General features: G+C 48.2%; 4 protein-coding genes across 4 annotated transcripts; 3 read left to right on the top strand and 1 right to left on the bottom strand.

Moving 5' to 3' along the window:
- Positions 1 to 434: 434 nt before the first annotated feature.
- I303_105654 (uncharacterized protein) lies at positions 435 to 2,340 on the top strand (the record flags this gene model as incomplete). Its single annotated transcript, XM_065969212.1, has 8 exons — positions 435 to 574; positions 652 to 712; positions 782 to 884; positions 927 to 970; positions 1,050 to 1,337; positions 1,456 to 1,553; positions 1,608 to 1,682; positions 1,749 to 2,340. 8 exons carry the CDS (start codon positions 435 to 437, stop codon positions 2,338 to 2,340), a joined length of 1,401 nt encoding a protein of 466 aa, XP_065825284.1.
- A 1,140-nt stretch (positions 2,341 to 3,480) lies between these two features.
- Positions 3,481 to 5,350, top strand: I303_105653 (uncharacterized protein; the record flags this gene model as incomplete). The annotated part of the gene is made up of 12 exons (XM_018408967.1): positions 3,481 to 3,487; positions 3,560 to 3,695; positions 3,761 to 3,789; positions 3,850 to 3,921; positions 3,991 to 4,004; positions 4,064 to 4,155; positions 4,221 to 4,283; positions 4,355 to 4,372; positions 4,432 to 4,601; positions 4,684 to 5,023; positions 5,113 to 5,206; positions 5,285 to 5,350. 12 exons carry the CDS (start codon positions 3,481 to 3,483, stop codon positions 5,348 to 5,350), a joined length of 1,101 nt encoding a protein of 366 aa, XP_018261239.1.
- A 787-nt stretch (positions 5,351 to 6,137) lies between these two features.
- Positions 6,138 to 9,277, bottom strand: I303_105652 (uncharacterized protein; the record flags this gene model as incomplete). The annotated part of the gene is made up of 15 exons (XM_065969211.1): positions 6,138 to 6,252; positions 6,321 to 6,393; positions 6,457 to 6,527; positions 6,581 to 6,612; positions 6,663 to 6,785; positions 6,857 to 7,037; positions 7,095 to 7,195; positions 7,262 to 7,376; positions 7,446 to 7,595; positions 7,949 to 7,977; positions 8,038 to 8,217; positions 8,277 to 8,400; positions 8,465 to 8,994; positions 9,065 to 9,129; positions 9,256 to 9,277. The coding sequence occupies 15 exons, from the start codon at positions 9,275 to 9,277 to the stop codon at positions 6,138 to 6,140; spliced, it is 1,911 nt and encodes a 636-aa protein (XP_065825283.1).
- Positions 9,278 to 10,393: 1,116 nt separating this feature from the next.
- I303_105651 (uncharacterized protein) lies at positions 10,394 to 13,077 on the top strand (the record flags this gene model as incomplete). The annotated part of the gene is made up of 14 exons (XM_065969210.1): positions 10,394 to 10,776; positions 10,855 to 10,949; positions 11,024 to 11,141; positions 11,196 to 11,266; positions 11,315 to 11,468; positions 11,542 to 11,693; positions 11,751 to 12,011; positions 12,071 to 12,176; positions 12,228 to 12,316; positions 12,375 to 12,426; positions 12,479 to 12,589; positions 12,644 to 12,729; positions 12,785 to 12,876; positions 12,937 to 13,077. 14 exons carry the CDS (start codon positions 10,394 to 10,396, stop codon positions 13,075 to 13,077), a joined length of 1,911 nt encoding a protein of 636 aa, XP_065825282.1.
- Positions 13,078 to 13,144: the final 67 nt, after the last annotated feature.

Raw genomic sequence — 13,144 nt, 5'->3', positions numbered from 1 at the left:
CGTATGCTGGGGCAGCTGGGTATCAAGCAAGGAATGTGATCCTCGGCATTTTACCAGTCCTCATATGCATGTATCCTAACTTAGGGGGGGAAGAAAGGTCGATTGTTTTTTTTGCATGAAAAGGGTAATTTTCGTGTCTGTTGCCCCGCCTTTTTAAGCCTAACAAAGTAGTACACACTACACCACCATACCACCATACAACCATACAAAATCCCACATGCTCCTCTTGTTCTCTCTTTTCATTCAGACTTTTTTTCATTCTTTCATCACGATACATAGGACATCACACCTCAAAAAACGATCGAAAGTCGATCGACTATCATCAACGACTTGGACGGTAGTTTTCTGCTCGACGCCCACCAACCCATATATATGAGTGAACAGGGCAGCATACTCATCGCGACTCGGTCATCCACGTAGTATCTCGATCCGCCATGTCCAACCAAGATATCGATCTCGATCCCAATGACTCACCTGAACTCCTCTCGCATTCCTCCTTACCGCAAGATGTCACTGCACTAGAGGTATCGATGGTAGAGGAAAGTACGGTGACAGGGGTCACATTCACGCCAGAGTAAGTCTTGTTCCGTGATGACACGTCACAAAGGATAAGGGCAGAAGAACGTTCTGCTGCTGATCACCTATCATTAGACTGTGGATGCAAAGAAGGCATTGGGCTTTGGATGTTCTCCGCAAGGAGGGAGTGCGATCTGTACGTGTCATCTCTTCTGCCGCTGTATCGAGCACTTCATTGAGCTAATGCATATCAATGATATCTTAGGTTCTGGATATCGGATGCGGACCGGGATCATTACTGGAGACTCTGGTCGTTCCCCCAACAACCATCAAGGAACCTCCTATACTGCCTATCTCAGCATCGTCGAGTAAGAATGGAGCAGATCAGCTACCCAGTCCAGTGGATACAGACGAGGAAGATTACTTGAATCGCACTCAAGAGCTGTTCATTCAAGTAGGTCCACCGACAATCGCATCACCGAGTAGTATATTCGTACAATGTGCGTTGAAGCTGACGACATCACTGCTCATAGCGGCTGGGAGGGTTGGACGTTTCACCATCAGTCATCACTTCAGCTCTCAAAATCCTGACACCCCCTTCGCAAAATGCAAATCCGTCCTCGTCTGCAATACCAAGATGGGAACCGCTCACCACGGAGTTATGGTTGGGTGGTATAGAGAAATACAACGCTAAATTAGAAGGGTACGAAGCTATAACGCTGTTGGAGGTAGTGGAGCATCTAGATCCGGATGTGTTGAATAGGTTTGGAGTGGTCACGTTTGGGACTTACCGTCCAAAGATCTTGCTGGTGACCACGCCTGTAAGTGTTGTGCCTCCCCTGCCATTTCTCCATGCTGTCCGACATCGAGGACTATGAACGGATACTCAACCTTCCCTCCGGGCTTTCACTTCTTCGAGCTGATCCCCGAGGTGTCCAGAACTTCGACTTCAATGCCAAGTTCCCTCGAGCGGAAGAACACGATTTCGCGAAGAAAGGTTTCGTTGATCCAACGGGTAGAACGGATCGTGTCTTCAGGTGAGTGAACTAGGCTTCTCGCTCGAAACACAGCTGAAAATATTGTCATCGTAGACACTCTGATCACAAGTTGGAAATGACGAGCAAGGAATTCAGAGACTGGGCAGAAGCGGAGGCGGCCAATTGGGGGTGAGTCCCGATCTTTGATCCCCCAACTTAGTTCTTAAGTGTGAGCTCACCTCATTTGTACAACAGATACGACGTCGAGGTGTCCGGTGTGGGAATATCGTCACAACCATCTTATTACCCCTCTGATGACCCGAATCAACCTGGTCAACCCATCTACGCAACCCAAACAGCGATTTTCAGAATGGCTACTGGCCTACCACTCCGATCTCCTCGCTCAGTTCGTACCGTCGAATTACCCTTCATGCCTGGATCCCGCGAATCATCACACTCGCATAAACTCGCTGGCAAATTCTTACATACAGTCTCGGCGCCTGGCGATGGCCGCAAACATCCAGTGCAGGAAGTGATACAGATAGTCAGGGATTGCTTCACCAGGTGGAACGTGGGAGAAGTCAGTTTAGACGAGATATGGGGTGTGCATGAGGTATCGGGGCGATGTGGGGGAAGCAAGAGACATCTAGTTGGAAGTTTAGGTGGATTTGGGGACTGTCCTTCAACGAGTGGAAGTTCGGAATTTGAGATCAGGCAGGAGCATGGACGAGGGTTGATAGTCAGATGGAACGAGTTTAAGCCGGTAGAAGATAAAAGGCAAGAGGAGAGATGGGGTCAACCGATACAGCAGTCCGCTGTACCATTGACACGGAGCGGAGGGTGGTGATTCATCACGCGGGTTTGTGGCCTGGTACCGCGAGGGCTCAAGTCACGACGGGACAAGCAGTGTGTAGATCGTAGAGTACAGAAGATTTAGAAGTCTTTCTCTTTCCGTTTATACAAACACACCTTACACCAATTATGTATCTTATAATACCATCAATGACAGTTCCTGCGTCGCCTGATTGGAGATTTGCCGATATACCACTCGTGGGATCTGACTACTTCGTCGGTTGAGATTCCGTTGAAAAGTAACAAAGTTGTGTCTATTCACGCATCTGCGTCGTCAACCTTTAATTTAGATTTAGTAAGACAGTCCCATCTCAATGAAAGCATCAAATGGTAACGCTGGTCGACTCTTGCTGCAAGATGGCTGCACCATTCACTTCGGATCAACATTGATGCCAAGATCCTGCCATGGTCATCCGAGTCATACCCGCGGCTACATATCCATGCCCGTTTCATGTTGATCCGAATTCGTCATTCGTCCAATCGTCATCAGCGGACTGTGAGTCGTTCTAATCAAGATAGATAGCTGTGTAAGCATCGCATTGTATGATAGTGATTCCTTTATATATTCTTACTCTTAGCCTTATCTTGGGTTCCTGGCGGGGTCAACCTGGAGTGTCCTGTCGTTTTCGGTGACCGAGAAGACGGGTGCCGCAACAACATCTCGATCACTTTCATCTTCTTAGCGCGTTTTGTTTTTGTTTGTAAAAGCTGTATGTTCTTAGTGTATACCTCGTCACGACGGACCACGCAGAGGTCACCGAAAGGATGTGTAAGCGGACGACCGCAAGTACGAGTGCGACAGCATGCATAAATGCACAGATCTAGTTCAACAGTGATCCTGGTCGCAATCCGAATGCCAAGAAGGAAGAAGGGCAAAGATGGCCGAAGGAATATCGCATGAATCGGTGTCCTTTATGAATAAGACTCATTGCTCACCGCCTCGCCGAAAGGACATGAGCATATATATGACATGGCAGACATCATGTTTCGTCCTTCTCATCCACATCGACTCAGAGTAACTCATCGCTCAGCGGAACACCAAGTCTCTAAACCGTCTTTTCAATCCACATTCCAACCCCTCATCAAGCCAACCAAGTCTGCCTATCAATCCCAACCCAACTAGAGACCTATCAAGATGGATTGTGAGTAACGCGACACTTCTTTCTCGTTCAGTTGAAGACAAGCGATCCAATCTGATGGTTACTGCTCGGCAGGCTGGGTAATGAAGTTGAACAACGGGACTCTGGCTCCCTTCGAATGTAACACTGTGAACGGATCAGTCAACTTGATCACCGGCCAAGTAGAATACACAGAGTATGGATATGAGGTATCGAAGCTCTGGACTTACATGTGAGCATGACTTCAGAGAGACACGCAAATGAGTCTCATACATGCGCTGATCAGCGACTGGCCAGCTTCATCACTGCGTTCGGTGTGGGATTTAGTGAGTCAGCACAACTTCTCATGCTCTCAAGTGACATGGACTGACCATAACACTTATCAGTCGCTCAACTCCTGCTTGGTATCTTCTGGAGAACGTGGTGGACTCTTCCTACTCTGGCTGCCGGTACTGCTGGTGAGTCTGTGTTTTCCTCAACATTTTGACGGACCATCCTGATGCTGATGACACCACTTTGTAACATAGTTGAGGTTATTGGTGTAAGCATACTCCCCTTCACCGTGTAGTACATTCGTCTGACCAGTAATTATATATATAGTGGGGTGGTCGGTTATGGACTGTAATGTCCTTCAAATGGGACTACAATGAGGGTGGTGTCTGGTTTTCCGAGTTCAACGCTTACATCATCCAGTGAGTTCGGGCTTCTCGCAATGTTACAAGAAAGATCAGTTCGCTTACCGACTCGGTATTCATAGAATCTGCTGTCTCGTTATTGCTCCCACCTTCTTCTCTGCGGCCAACTATATCTTATTTGGAAGGTAAGTAAGTTACTGCACTCTAATAACATGCTCAGGACATCCGACTGATCAAGTGACTGGTTTGATTATAGGATAATCGCGAATGCCGGGTATGTCCTACGCACAACTTCGTCGAATGACCTCCAGCTGACGACCTTTCTCCTTTCAGCCCCACGTACACCTCACTTCACAGTCAATCGTTCTCCGTCATCTTCGTCATCGCCGATATCGCATGTCTTGTCATTCAAGGTGCTGGGGGTGGGATTGCTGGTACTGCGGATGACAGTGCTGGTTCGGATATGGGAGCTTACATCATGACTGGAGGTGTCATTTTACAACGTGAGTACATAGTATAAACTATCTCCCTTTCACATCCCATTCAAGGGGTTCAGCCATACTGATTCTCCTTCCTCTTCCTCAGTCGTGGTCACTATCCTCTTCACCATCCTTTTCGTCGAATGGATCATTAGGAGAAAGAACAACAACCCATCTAGAAAACAAAACAACCCATTCTGGAGATTCTACAAAGCCAACAGACAAGCAAAGAAAGCTGCTGCCAACAACTATAACGGTCAATACGAGATGTCCCCATCCGCTACGCTCACCGAGGAGACACCCATGACTTCTCAAGCCCAGATCAAGAACGAGGACAACTCTTACATGAGTGCCGGGCAAGGTTTCGAATCGCCCGCCATATCCGGCAGCAAAGTCAAGTTGATGTGCGGGTTGATCGCTGTTGGAACCTTCCTCATCATCGTCAGGTGAGCCCTTCTTCTTCTTCATCATCATCATCAGTATTGGCACTATGACAGACGAATGACCATCAAAGCTGATTCTCAACGCGTTGTAGATCCGTCTACCGATCCGTAGAACTGCTAGATGGATGGACCGGTAAGATCGCAGTCAATGAACCGTTGTTCCTGGGTATGGATGCCCTCTTGATGGTAAGTCTATCTTAAGGCAGAAGTTCCCACAGCTTGTCGGGCTTCTTGCTGTTGCTGATAGTCTGGATCTTTGTACAGTGTCTCTTCGTATTCCTTTACGCCATCATCCATCCCGGATTAACGCTCGGTCGTCGACTATTCTGATGCAGGTGATATTCCACATCATGAGTCGGGCGAACACATGGACACGGACAATTGAAAACTATAGATGCGCGTACAAAAGTTATAAGTCATTTGCAGTTGAGATAGAATTCAAATAGGGAGGGTATTGTAGATACGAACAGGAGACAGACTATTTTATACTAGAACTGTATCGATGAAATTCGAGTATCTTGACTGTGAAGCTTTTCCGGAGTGACTATCACGAGCTGTCTGAGCATTTGGTCTTTCCGATCTGGGAGGGACAGGTCTTTGCGATTGAATAACGCCGACTTCGGTCAAAAACGACAGAGCGATTTGGACTGAGTCAAATCATCTCGAATCAGACGCCGATGTCACTCAGGTGGAAGGCTTGGGAAGAATCCGGTACCTTGGGATTGTCTATCGGCAGCTTGTGAATCTCGATGATAGGCAAGGCACGCCCCTATTTGTAAACGGGGTACACAGAAGCCGTCCAAGACCTGCTTTTCCAGATGCCCTCCTGTGTAGCATACAAGTCGTCTCGGTCAGGAGGTGCATGAGCTTGGTCTATGGGACTCGTCAACATGGTGGTGAGTGAACAGAGAGAGCGAACCTAACTTTGAGAGGTATTTCGTGTTCGCAATTTACGTTCCCTCTTTATTTTGGTCATGCATGAAGTATACGTTCTATGAGTAACGGCCAGACAACATCAAGTTTTCAAATTGACCAATGGCGAATGCTTTCGAAACCTCCGTTTGCATCTGTAACGATCGACAATCATTCCGCTCTTTGTCGGTCCCGTTCATGCACATTACTCTGGCAGAGGTCGGGAATTTCGTCGGGTACCATGGTCACATGTATACTCCAGCCCGAACGTGTTCAGGGGATCATGCCACCAACTTTGGATCTTCTTCAGAGCTTCGGCACTGCCAAAGATTGGGAGATCGTCAGTGTCTCATATTCGCCCATGGAACAGCCCAACATAGTTACTCACGCCAGGCTGATATGTCCAAGCTGCTGGAGAAAGCTAGTGATGAATTGGACGTCCTTGGCATAAGGAGCTGCGGCTGTGAGATACCATCAGTGAGCCTCTCTTCATTTGCATGCATCTCTGGTAGGGTAGGCCTTGCCAAAGGTATCACCGCTCGCCTCTAATCTCTTGCTCTCCCACACCATTAATCTAGCGACTCTGCACCAGATGCTGCGCGTACAATCGTCAGTTGCCTGACTGTTGGACAAGACAAGGTGACTCACATGATAGCGAAGAGATTGACATCGCCGATATTCTGTTCGCGTGTCAGCGGGAGTTTTCGAGTATATGTGAGGTAAGACTTACGGCGTTTTTGAGCAAATGCAGTACTCCCAAAATTCTTCTTCCAGCCTCCAGCGCTCTGGGATCTGGCTTATCCAACGCGTCTATGGAATAGAGGAACATCTCCGCACACAGGGTGATGAATTGCTAAGGTTGACAGTATGAGCTTGTGTCTGATGTGAAACATAAGGAGCACATGTAGCGGTACAGATGCTTACGACAGTAGCTGTGTCGGAGCTGACGGTAATTCCACCTTCCTCGGAACGCTCTGTCCCCTTCAATGCAGCGGGGATTCCTTGGGAAAATTTGATCATAGCTGCTTCTAATCTACGTTGTTCGGTTTCCGGAGGACGAAGAGAAACCTCGTACAGCAGCTCGAGCGAGCATAGGGTATATCCACTGTGAGATGATAAGCTGGGTTGGCCCAATAGTGGAGTGACGAGTCCTTCCACTCACATCTCCGGTACATGATCCTTATCGCAAGTGCTGGCCAATCCTTCAGCTCGATCGAACATGTTGGTGATATGTCTATCGCATGTTGACAGATGAGAATCATTCTACGGCTGGGTCAGCCTCATCTCTGGGGAGGCAGGAGATGACTCCAAACTGCAGCACGAGCTCACCGTTTCGTATTCCGACCACGGGCGGGGTAAGGGGGTTGTAATCCTATTCAAGTTGAAGCCGGAGGGTTGTTCGAATGCTATATCTGTACATCGATCGACCAAGAACAGTGTCCAGCTGAACGATATATGGTCAGTTCACATGAGCATGACATGCATATACGATGTAAGACTACTTTCTACTCACAAGGCATATATCCTATCTGCCAATTCTAGGTGTGACACAGCCGGGCGAAGATACGTAGCGATCCCTCGCCGTTGTCTCCGAGAAGGTGTGGGTAGAGTGTTGATGTCGGTGGATGATTGTATCTGGTCTAGACCTGAAGCAACGGCCACCCTGGATCCATCTGTCAGCCTGGTCGACGAGAATGACGCTGCACGACGGCAATTCAAGGGGGTCGGGGTGCACGGCGAGAAAGCTGGAGGGTATGAGAGATGAGAGGAGTGTTATGGGCAAGTGCAGTGGGGAACATGCTTGAGGCGCAAGGCACATTCAGAGAGGACCGAGCACTGCAGAGTTGCAGAGGACAGAGTTGGAGAGGACTGTATGGGGAAGGTAAAATGAACGTGAAGGAGGGATGGACCTGCAGCGAGGACAGGAGCTCATGGAGCGAAGCGATATATGGACAAGAAAGGCGAAGTTCTTCGGAGACGTAACGGAAGGAATGCTGTGTGGAAGAGGATACTCACCTGATGGTCTGACCCAGCATGGCCCATCCCTTCGATTATCTGACAGTCAGCTCTCGTTGAGTAGGAGAAGATTCATGTCAGACACTCACTTCCATATGCCGTTCCGACGCAAATAGCCAAGCGCATACCATCGTACCCGTACGTATCGCGTCAAAAACCCAATCTGGTGAAGCCAATGCTTGATCCATATACTCTTTTGCCCTCTTCAGGAATGTCAGTTCTTGACGTCTGAGCGAGTCTAGAGGTGAACCTCGACAAGTCATCAGGTACTGGCAAGAAATTCATTATCAGCCAGGTATCGAGGTGGACCGTCACACAGCGTACTCACGATAGCGTTCAGGAGGCAAGGGTGCGGGCGTATGAGTGGATCGGTTGATTGTAAGCGAGCATAGAAGCTGGAGATGTGCATGTCGACACCAAAGATACGTTGACCAGTGAAGAAGAGGAGGAGGCTGTGCAGCGACTGTCAGTCTGCTACGCCATTCCAATGAGCTGGAGCATAAAGTATCTACCCACAGGTGATCTCTTTCGGTATCATTGAGTTCCATATCCACATTTCTCGAATAATCCTGATCTACAAATCCTTGACCTAAGAGCGCACTAATGTCTATGTCATCCCAAGGTGAAGGGAGATTCTGCACCGGGCCCATCATCGAGGGCATGATACCGACCATACCGAAATCAGACAACCACGGACTGCTGCCGTTGCTGTTGTTGCTGTTGTTGCTGTTGTTGCTGTTGTTACTGTTGTACGTCATAGGTGTAGGGACAGGTGGGACACCGTTAAATGGCATGGAATTGAAAGAATCGTAGGATGTCTGATGATGGATAGATATGGAGGGTCGACCAGTAGATCCAGAAGCGGAGTGGTTGCTGGCATCGACGGGGGGAGAAGCATTTGCCGATGAGGAGGAAGAGGGAGCAAGGGGTGGTTGGGTGTCCGTGCCATTCGAAGGAGACTCATCGTCGCCGGCTGACGGGTTGTATATGCATTCCTTGTTCTTCTTGAGGCAGTTTGAACAGGAGGGCTTTTCTGCTGGGCATCGCTGCGAGCGTCAGGTCAGCACTGACTGGAATACCTCCATGATCGAATATCTGTATCCAAAGCTGACTCACTATCTTGCGCGTCTTACATGATTGACAAGCATCTCCCCTGTAGTATATGTTAGCCAGTTCGACCTCTACTCAGCGATCACCCCGTAACCCATTCTCACCTTGCGAGTGGTCCTGTGATATGACACGGTATGTCAATATACATGATAACAGAAGAGTCCAGCGACAATCATATAGGATAGAGGTAGACTCACGGTGTTTCGGAACAGCGGGCATCGTTGATCACTCTGTCTCACACTTCAACCTGATTCTGTCCAAATTCTTTTTACACGCTTCAGCTTTACGGTATCTTGATCCGATGTCGAGCATCAGATCACCCTACTTGACGATGTCTTTAGTGAATGCATATGGGTCTATATGATATCTCTTGACCATATAAAAAGCTGTGTTTTTTGACACTGTCACTGTTATTGTTATCTTTACATGGCGATTCGGCCATCGCAATCGGTTTACGTAACATCGTGTCCCCACAGCATTCTCGATTGCTCAGGATACCAAGCATATGCTAGACAACTATATCGCTCACGGATCTCTTCAAATACCCTCGATAGCAAAGGACAGAACATAAATACCACCCGTACATGTGGACTGCAGACGATTGCAAGGACGCTTATTCATGACCCGATCATCGGAGTGGCCAACGTACAATCCGTCTCTTCTCGGCGTCAGCTTATCATGAGATATTGAACGGAAGCACCGATGGAAGTCACGGAGTCTACCTGTAGAACTGGTATGCTCAGAGGAGAGTGTTTCTGCTTGCAACGCATGCATGCATCGGAGTTCGGAGTGGGCAAATCCACCTTACGAAGTCGGCAAGCCACTGACGGCATGAACCATTCTCCAGGAATTGGCCGAAATTTAACGCTAAATCAATTAAGCTCATAACATGTTACCAAAAATACATCGCACAATGCTCCTCAGCAGAGGAAAGGTTGGTGAAGGAAAGACAAATTAGTGGACAATTAACGGACTTCTCCTGAAAACAACATACACAATCGAAGCTGGAACCAACGAATCAAGGTAAAAACAAGCGCTGTTCCTTTCCATCAGGCTTCTGCTCTTTCATCTGTTTCCTTCGCCAAGCCGAGGGCTTGCTGCCTTGAAGCACCCTTTCTCGTCATAACAAAGGGCTAAGTCCCAGATTGTCAGCTGACCGATCGTTCATTCAAGCATGCTTCAACGCGGGGCAGCAATGTTGTTCCGCATCTTCCCCATGGAGCAGACATACATAAACACGGAGGTGGATCGCCAGTTTGGACGCCCACTTCCACTTTTAGAACCAAACAATATCACCAACGACAAACTTCACCGCCTATTGTTGTATGACACACTATGTCTGAACCAAAGATTGCCGATACTAGCACCTCAGATCACCATACTCAATCAGGTGTGCAAGAGAAACATCACAAATTAGATATCGCACACAACGAACATGCCCCATCAGCGACACCTTCTGATACTCAGATAGGCTTCACACCTGAAGATCGAGATGAGAGGCTGGCAGCTAGAGCGACGCTACAAAATGCTCTGCATGGTATTCCCAAGACTCAACTTCTCAAAGAATCCGACGAATTCTGCGACAATAATGGGTTATCGGAATTCAAGGGCACTTTCAGAAAAGGCGCTCTACTCGCTCAGAAACCCAAAGACTGGGACCTCATCGACGAGCTCAATCCCGACGAAAAAGCTGCAATCAAGTTTGAGCATGAACACAAGTGAGCGACACCGACAAAACAAGTCCGAACTTATAGAGTATGTACTGACGACGTGTTCTCGCCTACTACTCCCATCAGATGGAGAATGTCAAGAGACCTTCTTTGGGTAGTAGGCGCTTGTGCTATCGGTGCAGCTGTTCAAGGCTGGGATCAAACAGGAAGCAATGGAGCCAGTGAGTCGAGGAGGCCATTCAAGGGGAACGCTTCAAACATACATGGGACGGACCAAGCTAACTTGGCCGTTTAGACCTCAGTTTCCCCCAAGAGTTTGGCATCGCTAGAGGCCTTGATGAGCCCGGAGGTGCACACGATCAGTGGATCCTGGGTTTGGTCAATGCTATCCCTTATCTCTCAGCGCCCATCATGTGAGTCAGAACGTCAAAACTTTTCAAGACTGGATGGCTAATGTCATACTATAGCGGCTGCTATTCCTCTGATCCGCTCAACAATCTGTTTGGTCGACGCGGCGCTATCTTCATCTCTGCCATCAGTATGTCATAGGCCGGCTCGCGCTACTGTGAGCTGACACGATACATAGTCCTGATTGCCACCCCGATCGCTATGGGGTTCACGCACACCTGGCAAGAACTTCTGATTGTGCGAATCTTCTTCGGTATCGGAATCGGATTAAAGGGGTCCACTATCCCCATTTTTTCGGCAGAGGTCGCTCCTACTGTCATCCGTGGTGCATTGTGAGTCCTGATGCCAGACGAACCATCTCGACTCTGCGAATGTGTGCTCATCGAGCTGTCATATCCACTACAGAGTGATGTTTTGGCAACTTTGGACCACTATCGGCATCTTCGTTGGCTTCTCCGCGAATGCCATTGTGAAAGACACAGGGACGATAGCTTGGCGCCTCCAGATCGGCAGTTCTTTCATTCCTGCGGTCCCCCTCGCAATTATGATCTGGTTCTGTGAGTGACAATGTATGAAAATGATACCCAAGCTCAACCTATCACCTCATTTTATAGGTCCGGAATCTCCCAGATGGTACATGAGGAAAGGTAAAATGTCCCAGGCCTTCAAGTCTATGCGAAAATTGAGGAGGCACGATGTTCAAGCTGCTCGAGATCTTTTCTACGCTTGGGTTCAATGGGAAGCGGAAAAGAAAGTCATTGGGGATCGCTCAATGTTCCGCAGATTCATGGACCTCTTCACGGTACCTCGAATCAGAAGAGCTACTTTGGCTGCGTCGGTGCTACATGCCGGACAGGATCTGTGTGGTATCAATAGTGAGCACGAGATCGGTCTGCTTTACGCGAACAGAACGCTGAACTAGATCCGCGTATAGCCATCGCATTCTACAGCTCCACAATCTTTGTCGAAGGTGGAGCTACCAATGCACAGGCATTGTATGCATCACTTGGTTTTGGTGCGCTGAATTTTGTATTTACTTGGTAAGTCATCTCATTTGGCTCGATTCTGCATGATTCTCACGTATCGCACAGGCCTGCAATCTTCACTATCGATACTTTTGGTCGAAGAACGTTGAACTTGTTCTTCTTCCCTTTGATGGCGGTGTCGTTGCTCGCGGCAGGTGAGTTTTATTTCAGCTTGTTGAGTCGAACGGCCGCACTGACCACTCGGTACCATAGGTATGGCATATTTCATTGAGAATGTTACCACCAGAACAGGTATCGTCGCCTTGTAAGTCAATATCGATTCTGTCTCTTGCAAATACTCACGGATTTTTCGTCAGGTTCATCTACATTTACACCATCTTCTATTCGATCGGTGAAGGTCCGATCATCTTCACCTACTCCGCCGAAGTATTTCCCCTCGCGCACAGAGAGCTCGGTCAAGCATTCCCGTGAGTTAGGATGAGGTGTTCTCTCGGGACGGAGCTGATGAGCTCTGGTTCCAGAGTATCGATCAATTACTTTGTCAACTTCTTATTGAGCTTGTGGTTCCCCTTCCAGCTTAAGCAATTTGGAGGACCAGGAACTTTTGGTGAGTCGTTACGATTAGCTTTATCGCAGTCCTGCGTCTTACAATGTTCCATTAGGTTTCTACACTGGCACGAATATTCTCGCTTTCTGCCTTGCATTCTTGTTCATGCGAGAGACAAAACAGCTCACTCTTGAAGAACTCGATCAAGTAAGTTGAAGTATTGCGAAGTCGACTTGTACGGTCAGAATACTAATCCACGTACCTCAGGTATTCTCGGTACCGACCAGCGTATACGTCAACTACCAATTTACCAAATGGATCCCATGGGCCTTCAAGAGGTACATATTGTTCAACAAGAGGGTTGTCCTCGAACCTCTCTTTTACGAAGATAAGGACATCAAGGCGTAGAACGGGATTCAATTGTCACCTGGGGAAGCTATCTTTTTGGGTGGACTTGTAACTGCTTGACATCTTC

Source organism: Kwoniella dejecticola, chromosome 7 (genome assembly GCF_000512565.2).
Source record: "Kwoniella dejecticola CBS 10117 chromosome 7, complete sequence".
Taxonomy (NCBI): Eukaryota; Fungi; Basidiomycota; class Tremellomycetes; order Tremellales; family Cryptococcaceae; genus Kwoniella; species Kwoniella dejecticola.
This window is presented reverse-complemented; position numbering and strand designations above follow the sequence as displayed.